The sequence below is a fragment of the Fistularia commersonii genome, chromosome 17, assembly GCF_037954325.1.
Source record: "Fistularia commersonii isolate RoL2024-O1a breed Wild chromosome 17, RoL_Fcom_v1.0, whole genome shotgun sequence".
In the NCBI taxonomy this organism is placed as follows: Eukaryota; Metazoa; Chordata; class Actinopteri; order Syngnathiformes; family Fistulariidae; genus Fistularia; species Fistularia commersonii.
In genome coordinates, this window is record NC_141300.1 from 1,170,191 (window position 1) to 1,188,322 (window position 18,132).

General features: G+C 52.9%; 1 protein-coding gene across 7 annotated transcripts; it reads right to left on the minus strand.

Annotated features, from left to right (window-relative positions):
- Positions 1–1,178: 1,178 nt before the first annotated feature.
- On the minus strand, positions 1,179–16,114 carry LOC147224635 (uncharacterized). 7 transcript variants are annotated; one of them, XR_015107373.1, is made up of 9 exons: positions 14,531–14,971; positions 10,926–11,156; positions 9,080–9,154; positions 8,297–8,599; positions 7,837–7,954; positions 6,750–7,017; positions 5,401–5,532; positions 4,300–4,363; positions 1,179–2,702 (listed from the first exon to the last, which is right to left on the minus strand). XR_015107373.1 is itself a non-coding variant. In XM_086163211.1 (9 exons), exons 2-9 carry the CDS (start codon positions 11,137–11,139, stop codon positions 3,463–3,465), a joined length of 1,260 nt encoding a protein of 419 aa, XP_086019337.1. In that variant the 5' UTR covers positions 11,140–11,156; positions 15,792–16,114; the 3' UTR covers positions 1,179–3,462. The 7 variants fall into 7 exon arrangements, 5 of the variants coding, with proteins under 5 accessions (XP_086019337.1, XP_086019335.1, XP_086019336.1 ...); XR_015107372.1 differs by having other exon boundaries at positions 1,179–3,499; XM_086163211.1 differs by lacking the exon at positions 14,531–14,971 and adding an exon at positions 15,792–16,114 and having other exon boundaries at positions 1,179–3,499; positions 4,300–4,412.
- Positions 16,115–18,132: the final 2,018 nt, after the last annotated feature.

Sequence of the window (18,132 nt, forward strand, 5' to 3'; positions counted from 1 at the left end):
AAGGAGCACCATTCCCTTGGCAACACTCAGCAAACATGATATTGCTCCTAGTCTTTGGCCTTTAGCCACTTCATCTCAGTTTGGGGGATCAGAACCTGGGGTTTCTTCCTTCTCTCCCAAACTCTGGAGGTCCTGCCCCTGAAGAGAGGCTCGCCTACGGTTAGTTCTGGTCCTGTCAAGGTGAGGGTTTGGAGGTTTGCTCCTCCTGATACTGGTATCTCGTACTCGGCAGTGTGTCCTTTCCATCCAGACCTCCTGCTCAGGCTGACAGGGTTCATTGTAAAGATGTTCTTGTGTTCCATTGGATGATGAAAGCTTTGACCTGACACTGTTGAGTGGACTTCCATGAGTCTTCTGCCAATAACACCATCTTTCCTCCGTGGAGACAAAGGATTGAAACCACTGACTTTTTCATAAAATGTTCCATGTTTCTACATCAAAGAACCGCCTCTGAGACAGCAGAGAAGATGATTTGTATTGTAAGAAACATCTGCTCACAGTACTATGAGTACATGTCACTGTTCTTGGGCGTGGGGTCCTGCTGATCACATCAGTCATTGGTTGATTGGTTAATTTGTTAATTGGTAGATTGGTTGATTGATTGATTGGTTAATTGGTGGATTGGTTGGCTGCACCACTCTCGCCTTCACTGAGAGGCAGCACTTCACCAGGACAGTCAGCTGACAATCATAGGCAGGGGAACATGGAGGGATAGGACCAGAAACCTTGTTGCCCAGGGGGAAGCCACCACACTGCCCTCCTTAGTAGCACGAGCCAATGATAATCAGAAGATCAACCGGCATGAAGGTCTCCTGAAGTATGAGGTGCAAATGTGCCTCTCTCATCTGCCGGACCTGCATTTGGAGGTACAAGCGCCCCAAGACGTTGGGACCTCCTGGCTATTTGTGGGCTGACATGGTCCTCAAACAGCTGCTCCTGGAAGCTCTATGTATTTGTGTGGAGTGAGTGGTGTGTGCTGTCTGGGTTCCCAGCAGCAGAAGGTCTGATGTCAGGCATGTGGAGGTTATTAATACGCGACTGTAACTCGAGGCCAGCAGACGTCCTCGCTCAGGTTCAGCTGGTGATTTCATGAATGGGATTCCAGCGAGTCTTACACCGCGAGACCAGGACGGAGGCTGATGCCACATCCCCGGAGAAGAAGGCATTCAGGCATCAGGTGGCCGCCCAACATTTATTTCCTCGAGTCTTTTACAAAGATATAAAATAGACCTCCGGGTACAAAACACGTTGGAAACAACCATCCCACGGACAGGGAGTGGAGAACACACCGTCACCACAAAAGCTCTTGACTCGGGACGAGTCAAAGCAAAGATCAGCTTCATTCATCTGTCCTGGTGCACCTGGTCTCTTCCATCAGAGAACCTGGGTCAGACGCCAGCCACCAACGTTCCACTCGCAGACAAATGTGTCGTAAATGTTTTATTACGAGCTTCGGGGTCTAGGCCGGGCGTCGCATTGCTGTGGAGGTCAGAGGCCGTCCGAAGCTCTCCGGGACCGGGAGCCATTCTTCTCAGAGACGTCCCAGCAGAGAAGCTCTCACAGCAGACAGTCGATGGGATTCATGCCGCTTGCTCAAAATAGGAGCCGCTCTCTACAGACATTACAAATGCAGTTCTACAAAGAGCGAAGGAATTCCGTACACTCAATACTGTGCCTCTATGTTTGCTAGCATGCATGGTCACTTTTAGACGATCACAAACAATGGTTCACGAGTGTAAATGACGGTGGGGTCCTTCCAAAGGCTGGCCTGATATATACACCTCTCAACTCTGGGTAACCCTGGGCTCCCTGCAGCCTTCTAGCCGGGACCATCTTTAGTCAGAAAACAAGGAAAAGCCAACGTCCACGTCTCGTACCTGGAGCCCTTGGACTCCTGCTGGCGGGCCAGGAGAGGAACAGGAGGGAGGCGTCTGAAGACAAGCGACAGGTGGAGACGCAGGCCAGGTTCAAGGGTTTGTATGTGTTAAATGTTAAATGGGCGGGGGGGGGCTATGGACCCATGCCTGCTGGGCTCCGCAGACTGAAATTGGGCTTTGGCCGGAGAGCGACTCAGAACATGCTGAGGTTCACAGAGATTTGAGGGTTTAGATGTTCAGGGCCTTCGGCGCATTGGATGTTAAATCAAAAAATACCAGACACACACCGAGCAAAATCCAAACAAAGAAATAATGACAATTAAAACCCATATAGCACAAGGTTTGTGAAAGAAGAGACAATATTCACAGACAGAGGAGACACCAGCTGGGGGACGTATGCCCTCGTAGGAGCTCTGAGGGACAGCCCCTCGTCGCCGAGGAGTTTGGCCTCCAACCAGAGCAGCGTGGCTTCTGTCTGTGTGCTTGTTGTACCTTTGCTTAAAGACCTTCTCCCAGCAGCTCTATGCAGTGACTACCTGGGGTTCAGTCTAAGACCGGGGCCTGGAGGATGGGGGCCTGGAGGACAGGACCCTTGAGGATGGGGACCTGGGGACGGGAACCTGGAGGACGGGGGCCTGGAGGACAGGAGCCTGGAGGACAGGGGCCAGTAGGACGGGGACGGTCCCAAACCAACGTCTGAGCAGCTCAGCGGCCCATCCTCTGGAGTCAGCACCGGACCAGAGCTCTCAACAGGTAAGTCAAGGTTAGCAGCACTGCGGCGGCCGCAGACACGGCCCAGATGGAGTCCAAACCTACCTCACCCCCCTGAAACACACCAAAGCCAGCGTTAGCCTCAGAACATCCCGTCCATCCCCTTTGAGGCAACACATTCTTCCCCACCAGAGGTGGAGCTGAGAACACGGAGGTTGGAGGTCAGTGGTCAATCAGAACATCAGATTCATTCAAATAGCCTCATTAGATTGTTAGACGGATGAAAAGGACAAATGTTTGTTAGCCGACAAGAAATAAAAGCTGATTTGGATCGTGAGCAGCTCTGACTGACGTCTAATCGTACGTCAAAGTCCTGTTTGGGCAGAAGGTGCTGGATTCCTTCAGTCTCTTTGCGTTTTAACCCTAGAACACTAACGTCGGGTGATTTTCACCCACACAATGCTTGTCATGTGATTTTCATTGTGTTGCCATTGAGTTTTATGGGTCCTTAGGTAGCTTCAGGCTGCTCACTGATATTAATTGTATGTTTGTTTCCCTCCTCCCATCGGCCCATCTATAAATTGATGAAAACTGTATTTTTTCCAGGATATTGTATTGGGTAAAATATACCCAACGTTAGTGATGGTGTTACTTATTTTAGCGTTAGTGTTCAAGAGTTAAACGGCCGGCGGAGAAACGCTGAGTCCCGAAGACCAGCTAGCTCTGACTTGCTGGCCAACCCGCTTGCAGTGTTTGGGTTATTGAACCAAGTCACCAAAGCAGTGAAAGTAGAGCCGACAACTTTTGGACGAGATTGACGGGATCTTGACAGTGGCAGCTAGGAGGCGCTTGCGCCGAGCATTAGCATAGCATGCTAAACTGAAGACGTCATCACTTTACTCTGGTGATGCCTGGAAAGGAGTTAAAGTGCAAAATTTAAATGTCAGATGACCTCAGTGCACATCAATCTCATACCTCTTCATGCTAAGCTATGCTAATCACCTCTGGGCTCCACTCACACTTAAAGGGGCACATCTTACCAAAACACAAAAACACATCCTGCTCTATACCGGCATTGAATCCAGCCCAGCGGGATCTGGAAGATCGTCTAGAACGGTATCCTCTGATTGGGTCACCTGAATGTTTCTCTCTCTACACTACGTTTCCATCAATGTCCAAAAGGACATGGTCTTTAAATGGCAGGAGTACGTTTAGCAGCGGAGCTGTCCTGCGCTGCTGGTCTTCAGGCCTGGACCTGGACTTGTGTCTATTTTTCTACCTGAGACTCAGAGACAGTCTGGTCTCTCCTGGGTGGGAATGACCTCCTCCAGTATGTGGAGGTTGAAGCTTGCATCTCCTCTCGGAACCTTCTCTAAGAGGCTTCTTTTTTCCTGCTTCCAGAGGATTTTCTTTTGTCATTGAAATAATTTTGAAATCCACTCTATATTTTTCAACAAGGCTGATCCCCAAGGGGGGGTTGTTTCCCACTGACCGGACCTCTCAGTGGGAGGGTCGGCTTCTCTGAGGGACCAGGCTGCAGAACCATCTCCGCGGCATGGGGAACAAATCCTTTTGCCCGTTAACTCTCGGCAGAACCACCTGGGTTCTTCTACGGGATCATGTTTTTGTCTTTTGGCCAAAGGGAACCCTCGGTCTGCACCTCGCACGTACCTTTCATGAGGGACGGAGCAGATAGAAAGGCCAACCATACCTTGCTCTCTGGGACGCCAGCTCCGACAACCAGCACCAGACCACAGCCACTATTACAATCATTCCTATGAAGGGGATGGAGAGAACATGGTGCTCAGATGGATGGATGAATCTCTGAGGAGGAAATCGGACAAACACCACAGACACATGAGGATGATGAGGACGAGGCAGTGGACGGACGGATTCAAACCAGAGAAACATGGAACGGAGCAGACAGAAACCAAGAGTGGCTTCAGCTGCAGTGCTGATGGATAGGAGGGCCGAGAGGCCTTCTCAAACATCTACGGAGACAGAAAGGTTCACCCGGTGAGCAAAATGGTGTACAGAGGTCACAGCATTAGGAAACTGGGAGCTGGTGGAAATTCTGAGGAGGACAGGAGGATACGGGGCAGGTTCCACAGCCTGACAGCAGGCAGAGACCAGCCCTCTCTCACACACACACACACACACACACACACACACAGACACACACAGGGATGTCATCCAAGTGACGCCAAGGAGGAGGAGGAGCAGAAGGCCGGACCTTCAGGAACCTCCTCCAGCCAGAACATCACATCCAGACTTGGCCCCTCATCATGAATTCAACAGACAACCTCCATGTCTTGGAGTCTGAGGTCCTTCCTATGCAGGGGTCACTTCCCTGCTCTAGAAAGCAGCAGGAGGTTCCTTGCCCTGCATCATTGCAGGACAAATGAAGCTCCTGCTTCTGGAGGCCAAACGGTCCTTCTTACTCATGAAGCTAAAGCTGATATGGGTCTTTCAGTCGGTCAAGGTTAATTAAAAGAACTACAGCCTGGTTTCTGACATGCCTTCAAACGTTCCACGCCTGACTGTCGGATGGAATGGAGGTCGTCACGCTGGGCGCTACTTTCAGATTATCTCAGTGAGATGTTCTGTTGGTGGGACCAGCAAGGAGCACCTGGAGCTCAACAGGCTCACCGTGGCGTCTGCTTCAGACCCGGGGACCTCCTCGCAGGTTTGGTGGTTTCACAGAGATATGAGGGACACGGACCAGGGGTGGAGTCAGAGCTGACAGACAGGTTCGGCAGGAGTGGAATGTGTGTGTGATCCTACTGTCCAGAAGGTAGCAACCAGCCCTCACCTGAGCCCCCCCACAAAGCTTCTCCAGCTCTGCCTTGCAGCGCTGCAGCTCCTCCTCCAGCGCCGCCCTCTCACTCTGACTGCTTTCGTAGAGGACCTGAAGCTCCTGCAGCTCCAACTTCAGGCCATCGCACTGCAGAAAAGAGGAGTCAAGGGGTCAGGGGATGAGGTCCACCACTGGGGGAGAAGAAATCATCGGAGTCTGAACCACTGCTCGGACACCCGGGGTCTCCTCTCTCAGCCCGGCTGGCTCTCTACTGAGGAGATGTTGGAACGGGTCCTCTTGAGCTGAGGGAGCAGTCGGACAGGAACCTGAGGTAGTTCCTTCTCTGAACCCGCTGCAGATGAGAGCTGCATGAAGGTAGATTAAAGAAAGGTCTACAGCGCACTTGGACACCTTCTCGGAGATGTGTCGACCTCGTTTCCACAGAGCTCCATGTAAGCAGTAAATTATGGGCTGTAGTCTCATGTCCTTTGGGGCCAGGAGGAAAGGAAAGGTGGAGGAGACAGTGGTGAGATTATCAGGCCTGTGGGTTCTGGAGACAGTGGCACTGAAGACCAGAAGGTAGGCAGAGCTGGAGATGTTGGGGTTCTCTTCGGGAGTGAGCATGATGGAGAGGATCAGGAATGAGGGACAGAACATGCTAGATGTTTTGGAGATAAAGCCAGACTGAGATGGTTGGGTCATGGACAGAAGAGGGATGGTGTAGTTCTTGGTAGAAGGATGCTTGGGTTGGTGCTGCCAGGCAGGAGGTCTAGAGGGAGACCAAAAAGAATATCTATGGGCCGAGTGAGAGAGGAGGATGCAGTGAACGAGGTTGGATGGAGGAGGTGGATTTGCTGATGAGACCCTGGAGGGAGACGCTGAAGGGAAAGAAGAACTAGTCTAGTTTCGGTGAAGGACCGTCAGCAAGACAGCGGGTTCCTACACTCCAGAGGGATGTCTCCAACCTTTGAGGTTGATACAGGACTTCTGCAAACTGAACCTGGAGCTTCTCACTGGGGCTGAATGGACCTGCAGTCGTAGTGATGAGGTGACATGTGGGAGCAGAACAACTCAAATGCCAGAAGGTTCCCTGCTAATGCAAGTACAATCCAGGTCTTTCATCCATAGCCCTCCACCTTGGAACAGTTCAGGTGAGATCTTTGGCACGTTTGTGGTGCCAAACATCTCATCCTTCTGTCTCCTCAGACCTGCAGCAGTGTTTCAGTGAAGTTCACTGCCTGAAGACAAGCACCAAGGGGTGGAGCAACCGTAGATCATCAGCATTCGGGGACGTTGACTCGAAGACCAGGTTTCCTCGGTAGTAGACACTCTGTGATACATGTGGTTGGGATCTGACGACCTACCTCTCTCTGAACCTGGGACGCCTTCTCCTCTGCCTCCTTCAGCTGGTCTCTCAAGGAGAAGATTTCTCCAAGGCCTCCGTTCCAGCTGCTCGGTGTCACAGGCTTCCCATCGAAGGACATGTTCTTCTGGACGGAGGCGTCCACCAGAGGGCGGTTCTCAGACCGGGCCACGGTCATGTAGCTCTCCGTCATGACCTGGTCTGCGCCTGCCTCCCCCTCGGGGCCCTCATCCACATCCTCCTCCTTCAGGGACAAGTAGACGCTGGAGCTGTGAGGAGAACATCACAGGTTGGGTTTAGTTGGAGAACAATCTCAGCTGGGACACGGGAGACGCTGCGGATGAGGATGCGATGGACTGACGAGACCAGCAGAGAACGACCTTGAGCTCGCCGTCATCATGGCGAACAACTGCTCAAAAGGCTCCTCGCGAAACATCTGGGCACTGGAAGCATTCAGGCTGGCAGTTTCACCAAATGGGAGAAAAAAAGTTTGGTATCTAAACATGAAATGAAACATCTTGTTGAGGAGACCATTTCAACGGAAGGTCCATTTGGAGGTGTTTCTGCAGATCCTAGTGATGGATTGGTTGATCAGGTCCTGGAGAACCTGAGAGGGGCCCCTCACAGGTCCTGCTGTGTTCATGATGACCAACTCCGGCCTGCAACTATCTGCAGGCACGTTCTATTTGCTATTTTCTTCCCTAACTGCTCCCCTGCAAATGCTCAGAAGATTTCTCTGCTGATGACTTTTGCTGATGTTGCATAACTGAATGAGACAATAAAGGTCTGTCTTCTTCTCTTGGAACAGACCTTTGATTGTCTGCTCCCAGTGGTTCCTGAGTGATGTTCAGAAGACCCGCAGAAGACCTTCGAGTTAGATGATATTTTTAAACCTTCACAAATAAGTATCTCGACCTTCTTGTCCCAACGAATTCCTCAAAGTTTGATCACTGACACGTTGAAGCCTGTGAGATGCTACCAATCCGCTCCAAGGATCCATGGAAGCTCAAACAGGGAGACCCTTCTCCCCTCTATCATGAGAAGAGGGGTTTTGAACCCCGACCCCAGCCAAGCTCCAGAGTCCTCACCATGTCCTCTGCCTCTGGAGAAGCTGCAGCCTCTCAGTCAGATGTTTGTTCTCCTCCTTCAGGGCCTGGCAGTCATCCCTCAGAGAACGACACTCCTCTTTCAGCAGGTCCCCGTCACCTGAGGAGGCCAGAAGAGAAGATGGGAGTCAGAGAAATCCTCCTCCATCTGGTTTCCCGACACCTCCTGACCCTCAGAAGCATCTGAGGAGAAGAACATCAGACCCACTGGGCTCCTTCTCCCAGCCTCTGTCTCTTGGCTAGAGACCCGAGGTGACATCATGGACCGAACACCCCCATGACCTCACCTAACTGGAATCCCAGCACACACACACACACATAACCCTGACAAGGCAGTCCGCTGTGAGCTTCACACCTCTGTCTGTGATGTGAACATGGTGTCTGCTGACGTTATGAGACCATGAAGCTGTGACGGTTCCTCTGCTGACCCCGTTCATCTCACCCTCTCTCCTCTCAGCGTCCCTGTGTCGGCTCTTCATGGAGATCTCGGCCCTGAGGGTTGTGATCTCCAGCTCGTACTCCTGGGTCTCCTGGCTGAGGCGTTGGAGCTCGGCCCTGCGACGGCAGAGCTCCTCCTGCAGTGATGCAATGTCGTTCTCCCGCTCGGCCGCAGCCTCCTCAGCCGCCTGCTGCAGCAGGAGGACCTCCTCCTGGGTGGAGCGCAGCTCCTCCTGGGCCTCGGCCAGCTCGCTCTCCTTCTCTTCCTCTAGGCTTTCCATCTCCTCCTGCACTGAGCGCAGCTGGGCTGTGACACACACACACACACACACACACACACACACACACACACCCACACAGTTCAGCTCCAGGGGGTTGGGGGGCTATAACCATAGGAACAGGGTGTGTGAGGAGCTCACCTGATGCTCCCCCAGAGCAGGCCTACACGTATGCGTGTCAGTGTGCGCGTAAGAGAGAGCGGCTGATGTGCTGTTACCTCCTCTCTGCTAACAGTCGACCTCACACACACACCTCCTCCTCACACCCCCTCCCCCTCCACGCTTACCTTCTCACACACACACCTCATCACTCACACACCTCCTCCTCACAGCCCCTCCTCCTCCTCCACACCCCTCTTACACACACACACACACACACACACACACACGCACACACACACACCCCTCCCAGACCCTGCTGTTGATTACTGCATTCATATCCACATTGTCATCCATCTGCTGGACGCTCAGTCTGAATCCAAACCCTCCAGATGGTTCATGTCAGATACCTTGAAGGTTCTGGATCTGACGAGTGAAGGCTTCTGCCTGATGGGCACTGGCCAAACGCTCCTCCTCCAGCAGACCTGGAGGAGAGGATGGAAGAGGAGGGAGGAGATTGTGAATTCATGCGAACATAGCAAAGACAGTGGATTAGCTGATTAGCTCTTGGACTTTGAAAATCGACACACGAAAGCTGCTGCTGGATGGTGAACCATTGATTTATCTGTCCATGTTGTGACGTCTCAGAAGAACATCCTGCAGAACTGTGAGATCCAAACCTTATTCAGGACGTTTGAGCCGCTCTTTGCTCCTCACACAGAAGAGGCTGGCTCAGAGCTTTGCCTGATGAAAGGGTGACAGGCTGATGGAGCTCCAGACCAGGTCATGAACTCAATGACAGTAATTACAATTTACAGCGCTAACATTTTGTTCGCATCATTATTATTATCATTATTGATGTAATTATTCCAGTTACCATAGAAAGTGAAAGTTTGAATATAAATAATTATATAAATCTCGTCAAATCCCCGAACTTGCATACGGCGTCATTTCAATGGAAAATTGAAGAAATCTGTCAAACGTTTGTGGAAGTCATTTGTCACAAATGATCTCGAGCTCTGGATGGCTGCCGTCAGTGCTTTCACATCCATGACTGACTTGATGTTGGTCTGCAGGACCTTCTGCTTGGAGCCTGATTGTCAGCTCACCATCATGGACGAGCTCTGCTGGTCTTTGCTGATGTTTCCTCATCCAGATCTTTCAAATATCTCCACTTTAAGGAAGTCACAGCTGGAAGCGAGGCAGGAGAGCACGGAAGGTGTGCAGCTCCACATACACACACACGCACACACACACACACACACACACACGCGCCAGCTGCCACCACAGTGAACAGCTGATGTGTCAGGGTATGAACTTCTCATCTGGAAGCTTCTCCCAGCAGGCTGCCAGTTGTCTGAGGAATCCCTCTGCTGCTGCCAGACAACAACTGAGCTCACCTCCCCATGTTTGACACACACACACACACACACACACACACACACACACACACACACACACACACACACACACACACACACACACACACACACACACACACACAGTGAGCTCACTGGACTTCATACCCAGAGTGTGACTCAGTCCCTCAGGGTCCCTCAGACCTGTCATCTGGGAGGTATGATGTGAGGCAGCTCAGAAGGGCCAGTAAACATTGACTCTTCACACATTCACAATAAAGATGGAGATTTAGGAGAGGAAAGTTCATGTGTTCACGTGACGAGGCTCTGATGGAAAGTTCAGCGGGCTGAAGAGCGAGGAGGCTCGAGGAGCTCGGAGGGGACACAGCAAGTTCTGCTGGTCGGATGGACTTGTATCTTTGGACCTGAACCTTCTGCTCACTGTTTCAGTGCTGGGTTCCAGAAGCACCGGGTGCTTTCGATGGACGGCTGCTTCGTTGGCGTTGTATGTTTGTCCCTTGTCCCTCAGCACGGCAGAGGCTCCGCAGTTTGGTTCTGCTTGGATGATGGTCGACACGCTCTTATGACAAGAACACCAGGTGTCTCCATCAGCTGAGGAATCAGACGGGGTGACCACGAACCAGCATGGTATTCTGCTCTAATGTCTCAGCAGATCTGCACTGGCCGTATGTTCTCGCTGGTTCCTTACAGGAATCTTATCATTCAGAACCTGAGAGTCCATCCAACAAAGACCTGAAGGACCAGATGTTCCAGATGTTGTGTCTGTGGAGCCTCCCTGTCCACAGGGGTGAAGGTGTGAGGTCATTCCAGTTTTGGGTCCAAACAGGAGACCAGAGGATGAGCGGGGGTGAGATTTCTGCATTTCTGGAAACTTTACCTTGCAGCTCATGGAAGCTCTCCTGGTGTTTGCTGGAGGTCTCCCTGGCCTCCTCCAGCTCCAGCAGCAGTTGTAGCACCTGAGCCCGAAGCTCCTCCAGCTCCTGCTCCTCTGTCAGTAGCTCCTGCTCCTCCAGTTTGTTCTCCACTTCCTCTTCCTCCTGCATGCCTACCTTCTCACCCTCTTCCTCCTTGGCTGCCGTCTGGTTGTCCATGTCTGCTTTCAGATCATCTGGAGAAAAGACAAAAATGTCAGAAAGGGAGCCCTGGCGAGGAAGACGAGGAACCTTCTCAGTCGAAGGGCTCTTCTGTTGCCACCTGCCCAAAACGCTCAGGCCCTTTTTTGGTGGAACAGCGCCCCCGGGTGGCCAAGGGGGGGGGGGGGTGGGGTGTAGGCCAGGACCCTCTGGACTGTCCTACATGTCGAAAAAAACAGCTTTGAAGGACACAAGAGCAGAGATCTCAAGGTGGATCAAGGACACACGTCGTCATCTCAGCATTCAGACCCTGCACCTGGACATCTGGTCAGAGAGCCTCTGCCTGCACTGAGGCCTCAGACCAGCAGAGGGGGCGTGTGAGCAGACACTCCAGGAGGAACTGAAGCAATCCGATGACTCATTGCCTGGCAACGAAACATCCCAGCCCATTATAAGACCAGCTGCTATTCACACTCACACACACACACACATACTGTTGAGTCCCCGAAGTGCAGGGATGTTCTGACTCTGCAGACCCTCTCCGTCTGGAAGGTCTGAGCTGATGGTGTCTGGAGGCAACAGTGTAAGGTGGCCTTCAGAGGAATGGCGCCGAAGGCTCCTCAGCCAATCACAGACCTCGCAGTCCAACTGAAGACTAAAGGTTTCTCAGTGAATCTGCTTCAGGGCAGGACCAGTGCCAGGAAACATCTGGCTGTGAGAAGGACTTGGAGTCCGTGGTTGGAGCCCATCAAAGTCCGTCTTCTGTTTCTGAAGGAGATCCTTCTCATGTGTGTTAATACCTCAGGTCTCCTGCTGACCTCAGATGGAGAGCCTGTGAAGATGATCTGACATCAGCTGAACCAGCTTCCCTTCATCCAGCTGCTTCTGACCTGCCACATCTGAAGAAAGTGGGGGCAGCAGCTTTTCAGAGGGGTCTGCTGAGGGGACAGCTGTGGTCCACACAGCAGATCTTCTCCTGGTAACTGTGTACGCCAGAGGGCGGCTTTACCCACCCACAGCATGTTCCTCTGCTATCACAATGCGCCCACGCATGCACGCACGCATGCACGCACGCACACACACACACACACACACACACACACGCACACACACACACACCGTGGACCTCTTCACACCGAGGAGACCGCGGCACGGACCTCCTCCCTTGTTTGCCCTCCAGTTTGGACCTCCTGGGGTCCGGGTGATGGTCCAGCGTTCATCCCCGGTCAGATGTTTCGTGATGACACCGCCCCAGATGGTGTTTGAGATCATGCATGATACACACCTCCTCTTCCTTCTCTTGGGCTTTAAAGAACGTCCTCTGAGTGACGCGCAACCCTGGCAACACCACACACCTCAGGGGAGGCCGGGGAAGATGGAGATCGCCGGACGAGGGAGTAACAACACCACCCGGAGGCCTCGGAGCTCCATCTGTTCTCCCCTTCTTCTGGAAGCAAGCCTGGTCAGATGAGGTAATCTTCTTCCTCATCTCCTGTGACTTTTACACACACATAGCTTCACACAGTGGAGAACCCGACCCTGGTGTTAGGCAGAACCTTCTGCCAATCTCCACAGCTGGAGATTGGAGCTGGAGTCCAATGCAGGGGCGTTACTGGACCCCCCCCCCCACCAATCACACACACACACACACACACACAGCCTGAAATGGCCCAGAGAAGTGTGAGGAACTGCACCACACTAGCTCCTGAAGATCCATGTTAGAGCTTTCAAAAGGAAAAGGAGGGTGGGGGGGAAGGGGAAATAAAGGGGGTTAGGGGGGTTAAAGATGCAACACAGAGTGTGCAATCATTTGGCCTAATTAAAAGGAACATGAACTAAAAGTGTGTCAGTGTGCACTCTGAGGTGATTGAGGGCATGTCTTTCATGTATGTATGTGTGTGTGTGTATGTGTGTGTGACATGCAGTAATAATCCATGTGATCACAAAGCAGCACCTCCCACCTGAAACGAATCTCTGTTAAAGGCTTTAAATCACTGTGTGTGTGTGTGTGAGGGGGGGGGGGGGGGGGGGGTCACAGCTCACCACGCAGACGTCACATCCAGAAAGGACAGAAACGGAGTGTGTGTTAATTATAGGTTTGCGAGGCTATAAATATCTGCAGAGCAAAGCTGGAGAGGAGAAACTCACGGATAGAGCTCCTCAGCTCAGGAGGTCTCTGCTGGAGATGACTGGACCTCCAACCAAGGGAAGGTGGGACGGGAGCAAATCGCCTGGAGCTCTGGAGCTGAGGAAGATGTTCTCCCTTGGCTCCTCCAACAGAGTCTCTTGGAGAATCTGCAGCTCCTCTCGGACAAGTTGGACCACCACAGCAGCTCTGGAGCTCCAGAGGGCTCGGGGGCATCTGTGCAACGACGTGCGTGCGCACGTCGGGCTGCACACGGGCGCGGGGGATAGCTGAGATCCTGAGTGGGATGATGCAGTGAGATGTTCACATTGGAGGAACAGCATGGCAGCCGCTGGTCGCTGACAGGTTCCTGCTGCAAACATCTCGCTGCTGCTCCTCCATTGGAGGTGTGAAGGTTGCTGACGGGTTCCTCGACAAACATCTCACCGCAAGTTCAATTCAGTCACCAGGAACCCAGAAAATAACCAAACCTCTGCAGCAAAGTCAGATCCAGAATGATCTCCATCTAGTGATTCCCCTTGAACCCCCTGAGGTCCCACTGCCATGTCCTTCAGACCAGTCATTGAGACATTCTGTCATCGGGAAAAGATAGGAGTCCTGGTCACGGTGACCAGGAGCAGAAGAGGTGTATCTGTTTTTAAGCCCAGGCCCCAGGAAGCAGCTAACAGAAACCATCTACTGCCTGAGGTACATCTCCTCTCTGCGTTTGGAGAAGCTCTGAATGAGGATGGGGTTCATCAGTGACCACCGATGGGCTTCTCTGAGCTAATCAGAACTCTGACCACATCGCAGAGGTCCATGTCAGGATCGATGTCCTCAGGAGGAGGAAGAGGACCAGATCCTCCAAACCCGCTGCAGAAGCCAAGATCTCTGACCCGTGACTTTATCTGCCCCCACCACCACCACCACACACAGACACACAAACACAGGCTCCTGCAGTCACACACAGCTTCTCATTGTGCACGCTCAGTTAAAGCAGACAGAAAAGACACACACACACACACACATTCCAGACATTCTAGAATCATGAAATCACACAGCTCTGACTTCTGGGGCAGAAATACGGAGATGGTCTCCACCAGCTGAAGTCTGGTGGACTTCTGTCCAGGTCCTTTCCACCGCCCCCCAGAAGACCAACTCCGACCTTCTACCCGCCCACGCCCCCCCCCCCCCCCCCCCCCTGCCGCCGATGCTAAAAATAGCTGCACGTCAATCCGCACGAACCCGCACATTTGCGGGGGGGAGGGGGCGGTGGGTACCGACCTGCGTCCAGAGCCTCCTCGACCAGCGGCGGCAGGCTCAGCCCGTCCATCTGCAGATCCGTGATCGACCTCAGCTGGAGGAGCGTTGGAGAAGCATCGAGTACAGCTCCGTTACCGAGTACTTCTCCTGTACTGCGTGTTGGTCTACGCAGCGCCGCGGACTCGCGGGCAGGCTCGTGGGCTGAAGGCTAGGCTCCGGAGCGTGGGAGAGGCGCTGTGTGTGTGCACGCGCGTGTGTGTGTTTGTGTGTGTGTGTGTGAGAGAGAGAGAGAGAGAGAGAGAGAGAGCGTGTTGGAGCGGGCAGAGTGGCGGGAAAGATGCTGTTTTCAAGAAGGCGTTCTCCGTCTTCCTGTACACACACACACTCGCGCGCGTACGCGGACACACGCACGCGCCGCGCAACGTTTGCACTTTTCTTTACGTCGCCCGGTTTTAAGCACCTCCTCTTCGCCTACATCCTCCTGTCTCCTCTAAGGAGAACATCTGGACCACAGAGGAGAAGGAGGAGGACCCTGCAGAGGGAAGTCTCTCCCAGTCTTCTCCAGTAAAGACCTGCTTCCACCAGAGATCAGAAAAACAATCCATGAAGAAGTCCCTACTCCCAAAGTGTTAGAAGTTCAGAACCTCTAGGGTTGGAGGAGGAACACATTCGATGAGAGAAACTGAGCCAACATGCTGAGACCTGACCAGAACTGAGAACCTCCATCTGCTCCTGGTCTCTTCAGAAAAAGAGCAAGGGAACCCTAGCTGAGCTCGGTCATGGGGCAGCAGCTCCTGGAGCAAGCTGGGTTTCATGTCTGCAGAGGTCATCCTTCCTAGTGGATGCTGAAGGCCTCCACAGAAACATCACGGATCATCTCCCGACAGGAAACAGAGGGTTTTATACTCAACGGCACCTGAACCTTCCGGTCTGCACACGCACCCCCCCCCACACACACACACACACACACACATACACATACACACACACACACACTCCTCCTCCTCCTCCTCCTTTCAGGCCATCATCATGTCTGGCCCATTCAGACCAAGACAGAAGAATGTGAGGAGGCATGTCTAAGTGTGGAAACATGTCAGAGGAACACCACTGACTGACACACACACAGATCAATGCCTCACACTGGGGTCCAATAAACAGTGACTTGTGGTTTACACACACACACACACACACACACACACACACACACACACACACACACACACACACACACACACACACACACACACACATACATACACAGCTCGCTCTCAAAGAGCAGTACCTGAGTTCTTGAGTTCCAGTGTTGGATTGGATCTCTTTGTGTGTCGCCTCGGTGACCAGCACCCAGACCTCCCGCCGCCGGCCTGGAAACCAGGAGACGTGAGAGCAGAGACCTCACCAGGGACAGAAGGGACCTTCAGAACCTCTTGACTGCCTTGCCAATGAGACCTCGGTCTCGGCCTCGGTGTTCAAACTCCCTTGGGAAGGAAGCAGCGGAGAAGCTCCAAGAGCTCTGCTGGGCCTGGGGTCTGTTCTTCAACCGCCATCAGAAGCGCAGAGGGCGAGCTTCACGCCTCTGCTGCTCCACACTGTGGTCTTTGTCTGCCGGAGAGTGAAACAGTCATGTGTGGGACGCCCACGGCCGCCTTGGCCACAGCATCCACCGTGCCCACAGCACCCACCGCAGGAATGTCACAGGAACAGAGCAGCCACAGCCTGAGGGCTTCTCTCCAACATCTCCTCACGGATCCTCTGCCTGCTGAGGGGTTCCATCCATCATCTCCTCATGAAGCCTCCAGGGAAGGGCCCGAAAACCACCTGAAGGGTTTGGAGTTTCTCAAAGAAGATCTGCAGATCTTCCCCTCTCCCGCCTCCTGGGTCAGAGGTGAATTCCTTCTCATGGCAAAGAACAAATCTGGGAGTCCCGTTCAGATTATTATGGTCTGTTTATATCACCCCGGAAACCAAAAATGAGCAGTGACGGCCAGCCTCAGATGGGTTTCTTCTCTCTCCCCCCTGGTCCTTCAGATTCCGGACAAACTGAGAAGAAGACACAACCTTCTCCATGCCTGTAACTGACAAATCCGGGTCTTTTGGGGGGTGATGGCTGGAGGAAGGAGGACGTTCTATCAACGATCAGAGAAGTAAAAGGGATGAAAAAAAAAAGGCGAGCAAGCTTGAACACCTCGTGGATTCAGGGCAGAAGAAAGGACCCTGTTCAGAGATTCTTGGAACAGAAACCAAAGCCCTCCTCTGTTTGTCGTCCAATCCAGAGAAGGTGCACATACAGAGGATCCTCTGACCTGGAGCCTTCAGGCCCTGACAAAGAAGTTCCCGCTAGCTTTGTGATGTTCTGTTACACTGGATTTGCAGCAGGCACACACACACACACACACACACACACACACACACACAATGTGCAAACAATGTCACTGAAGACACAGCTGTGGCTCCTGAAATATCCCTGATGTGATCTTCTCACAGTGCTCTGGTTGTTCTCAAACGATCACAGCTGCCACCACACCCAGAGGACCTGATTGGTCTGTGGGCAACCAGATGGACCCCCAGGCTGGATCAGCCTCTCCAGCACCACAGAAGACAGTGCCCCCCCCCCCCCCCCACACACACACACTTTACAGTGCCTGAACTCCAGGCATCACTGTGGTGCTGTGGTTGCCTAGCAACAACAGCTGATTAGAGGCCCCTCTGAACAGGGGCATCTGTGGAGCTGCTGATCTTAAGGTCTTGACCATATCTCAGGAGCATCCAGAGCTATAGCTGTGAACTCTGCTGCCAGCTTGGACAGGACAACAGCTCTTTGTGGCGCCACACGCACACACATGCACATGCGCACACACACACACACAATAGTTGTTTAATGTGACAGCAGAGGAAAGGGGCGTGGCTTATTACAATGACATCACAAACAGGAAATGGAAGGGGCCTGCGCTGCCAGACGCCTCTGGATCACAGTCGAAGTTGGTAGAGAGAAAAAAAATTCCAAGAAAATTCCCAGTGTGCTGCATTCGGGAGCGCACGTGCGCGCGCGCGCGCACCCACACACACACAAGTTGCCTGCTGCTTTCTCAGTTGTGCTTGCAGAGAGAGGACGGATCCCAGCGCCCCTCGCCCACCTGTGCAGAGAGCAGGGCTAAGTGCTCCTTTGGGCAGCTCAGTCACCCCCTACGGTCACCATGCCAACCTGTGAGGAGTGGGGGATGCGCTATGAGCCTGAGGAGGCTCCACGAGGTCTTGGGATAATTAGCAGCTCATTATCAGGAGCAGGTGGATGAATGTAGGATCTCCGAGTGTGTGTGTGTGTGTGGGGGGGTGGGGGTTAGAGCACAAGTTGCAGGAGAAAGTGGAACACCAGAATGCAGCCCTCCATGCACACCCACAGACAGACGAATACATACCATAATCTGCTTTAAGCTTGTGTATGCCTTCATGTCTGCCCACACAGGCCTCCAAATGCACCACACACACACACACACACACACACACACACACACACACACACACACACACACACACACACACACACACACACACACACACACACACACACACACACACACACACACACTCACACGCACGCCTCCTCAGGTGACTGCTGAATGGAT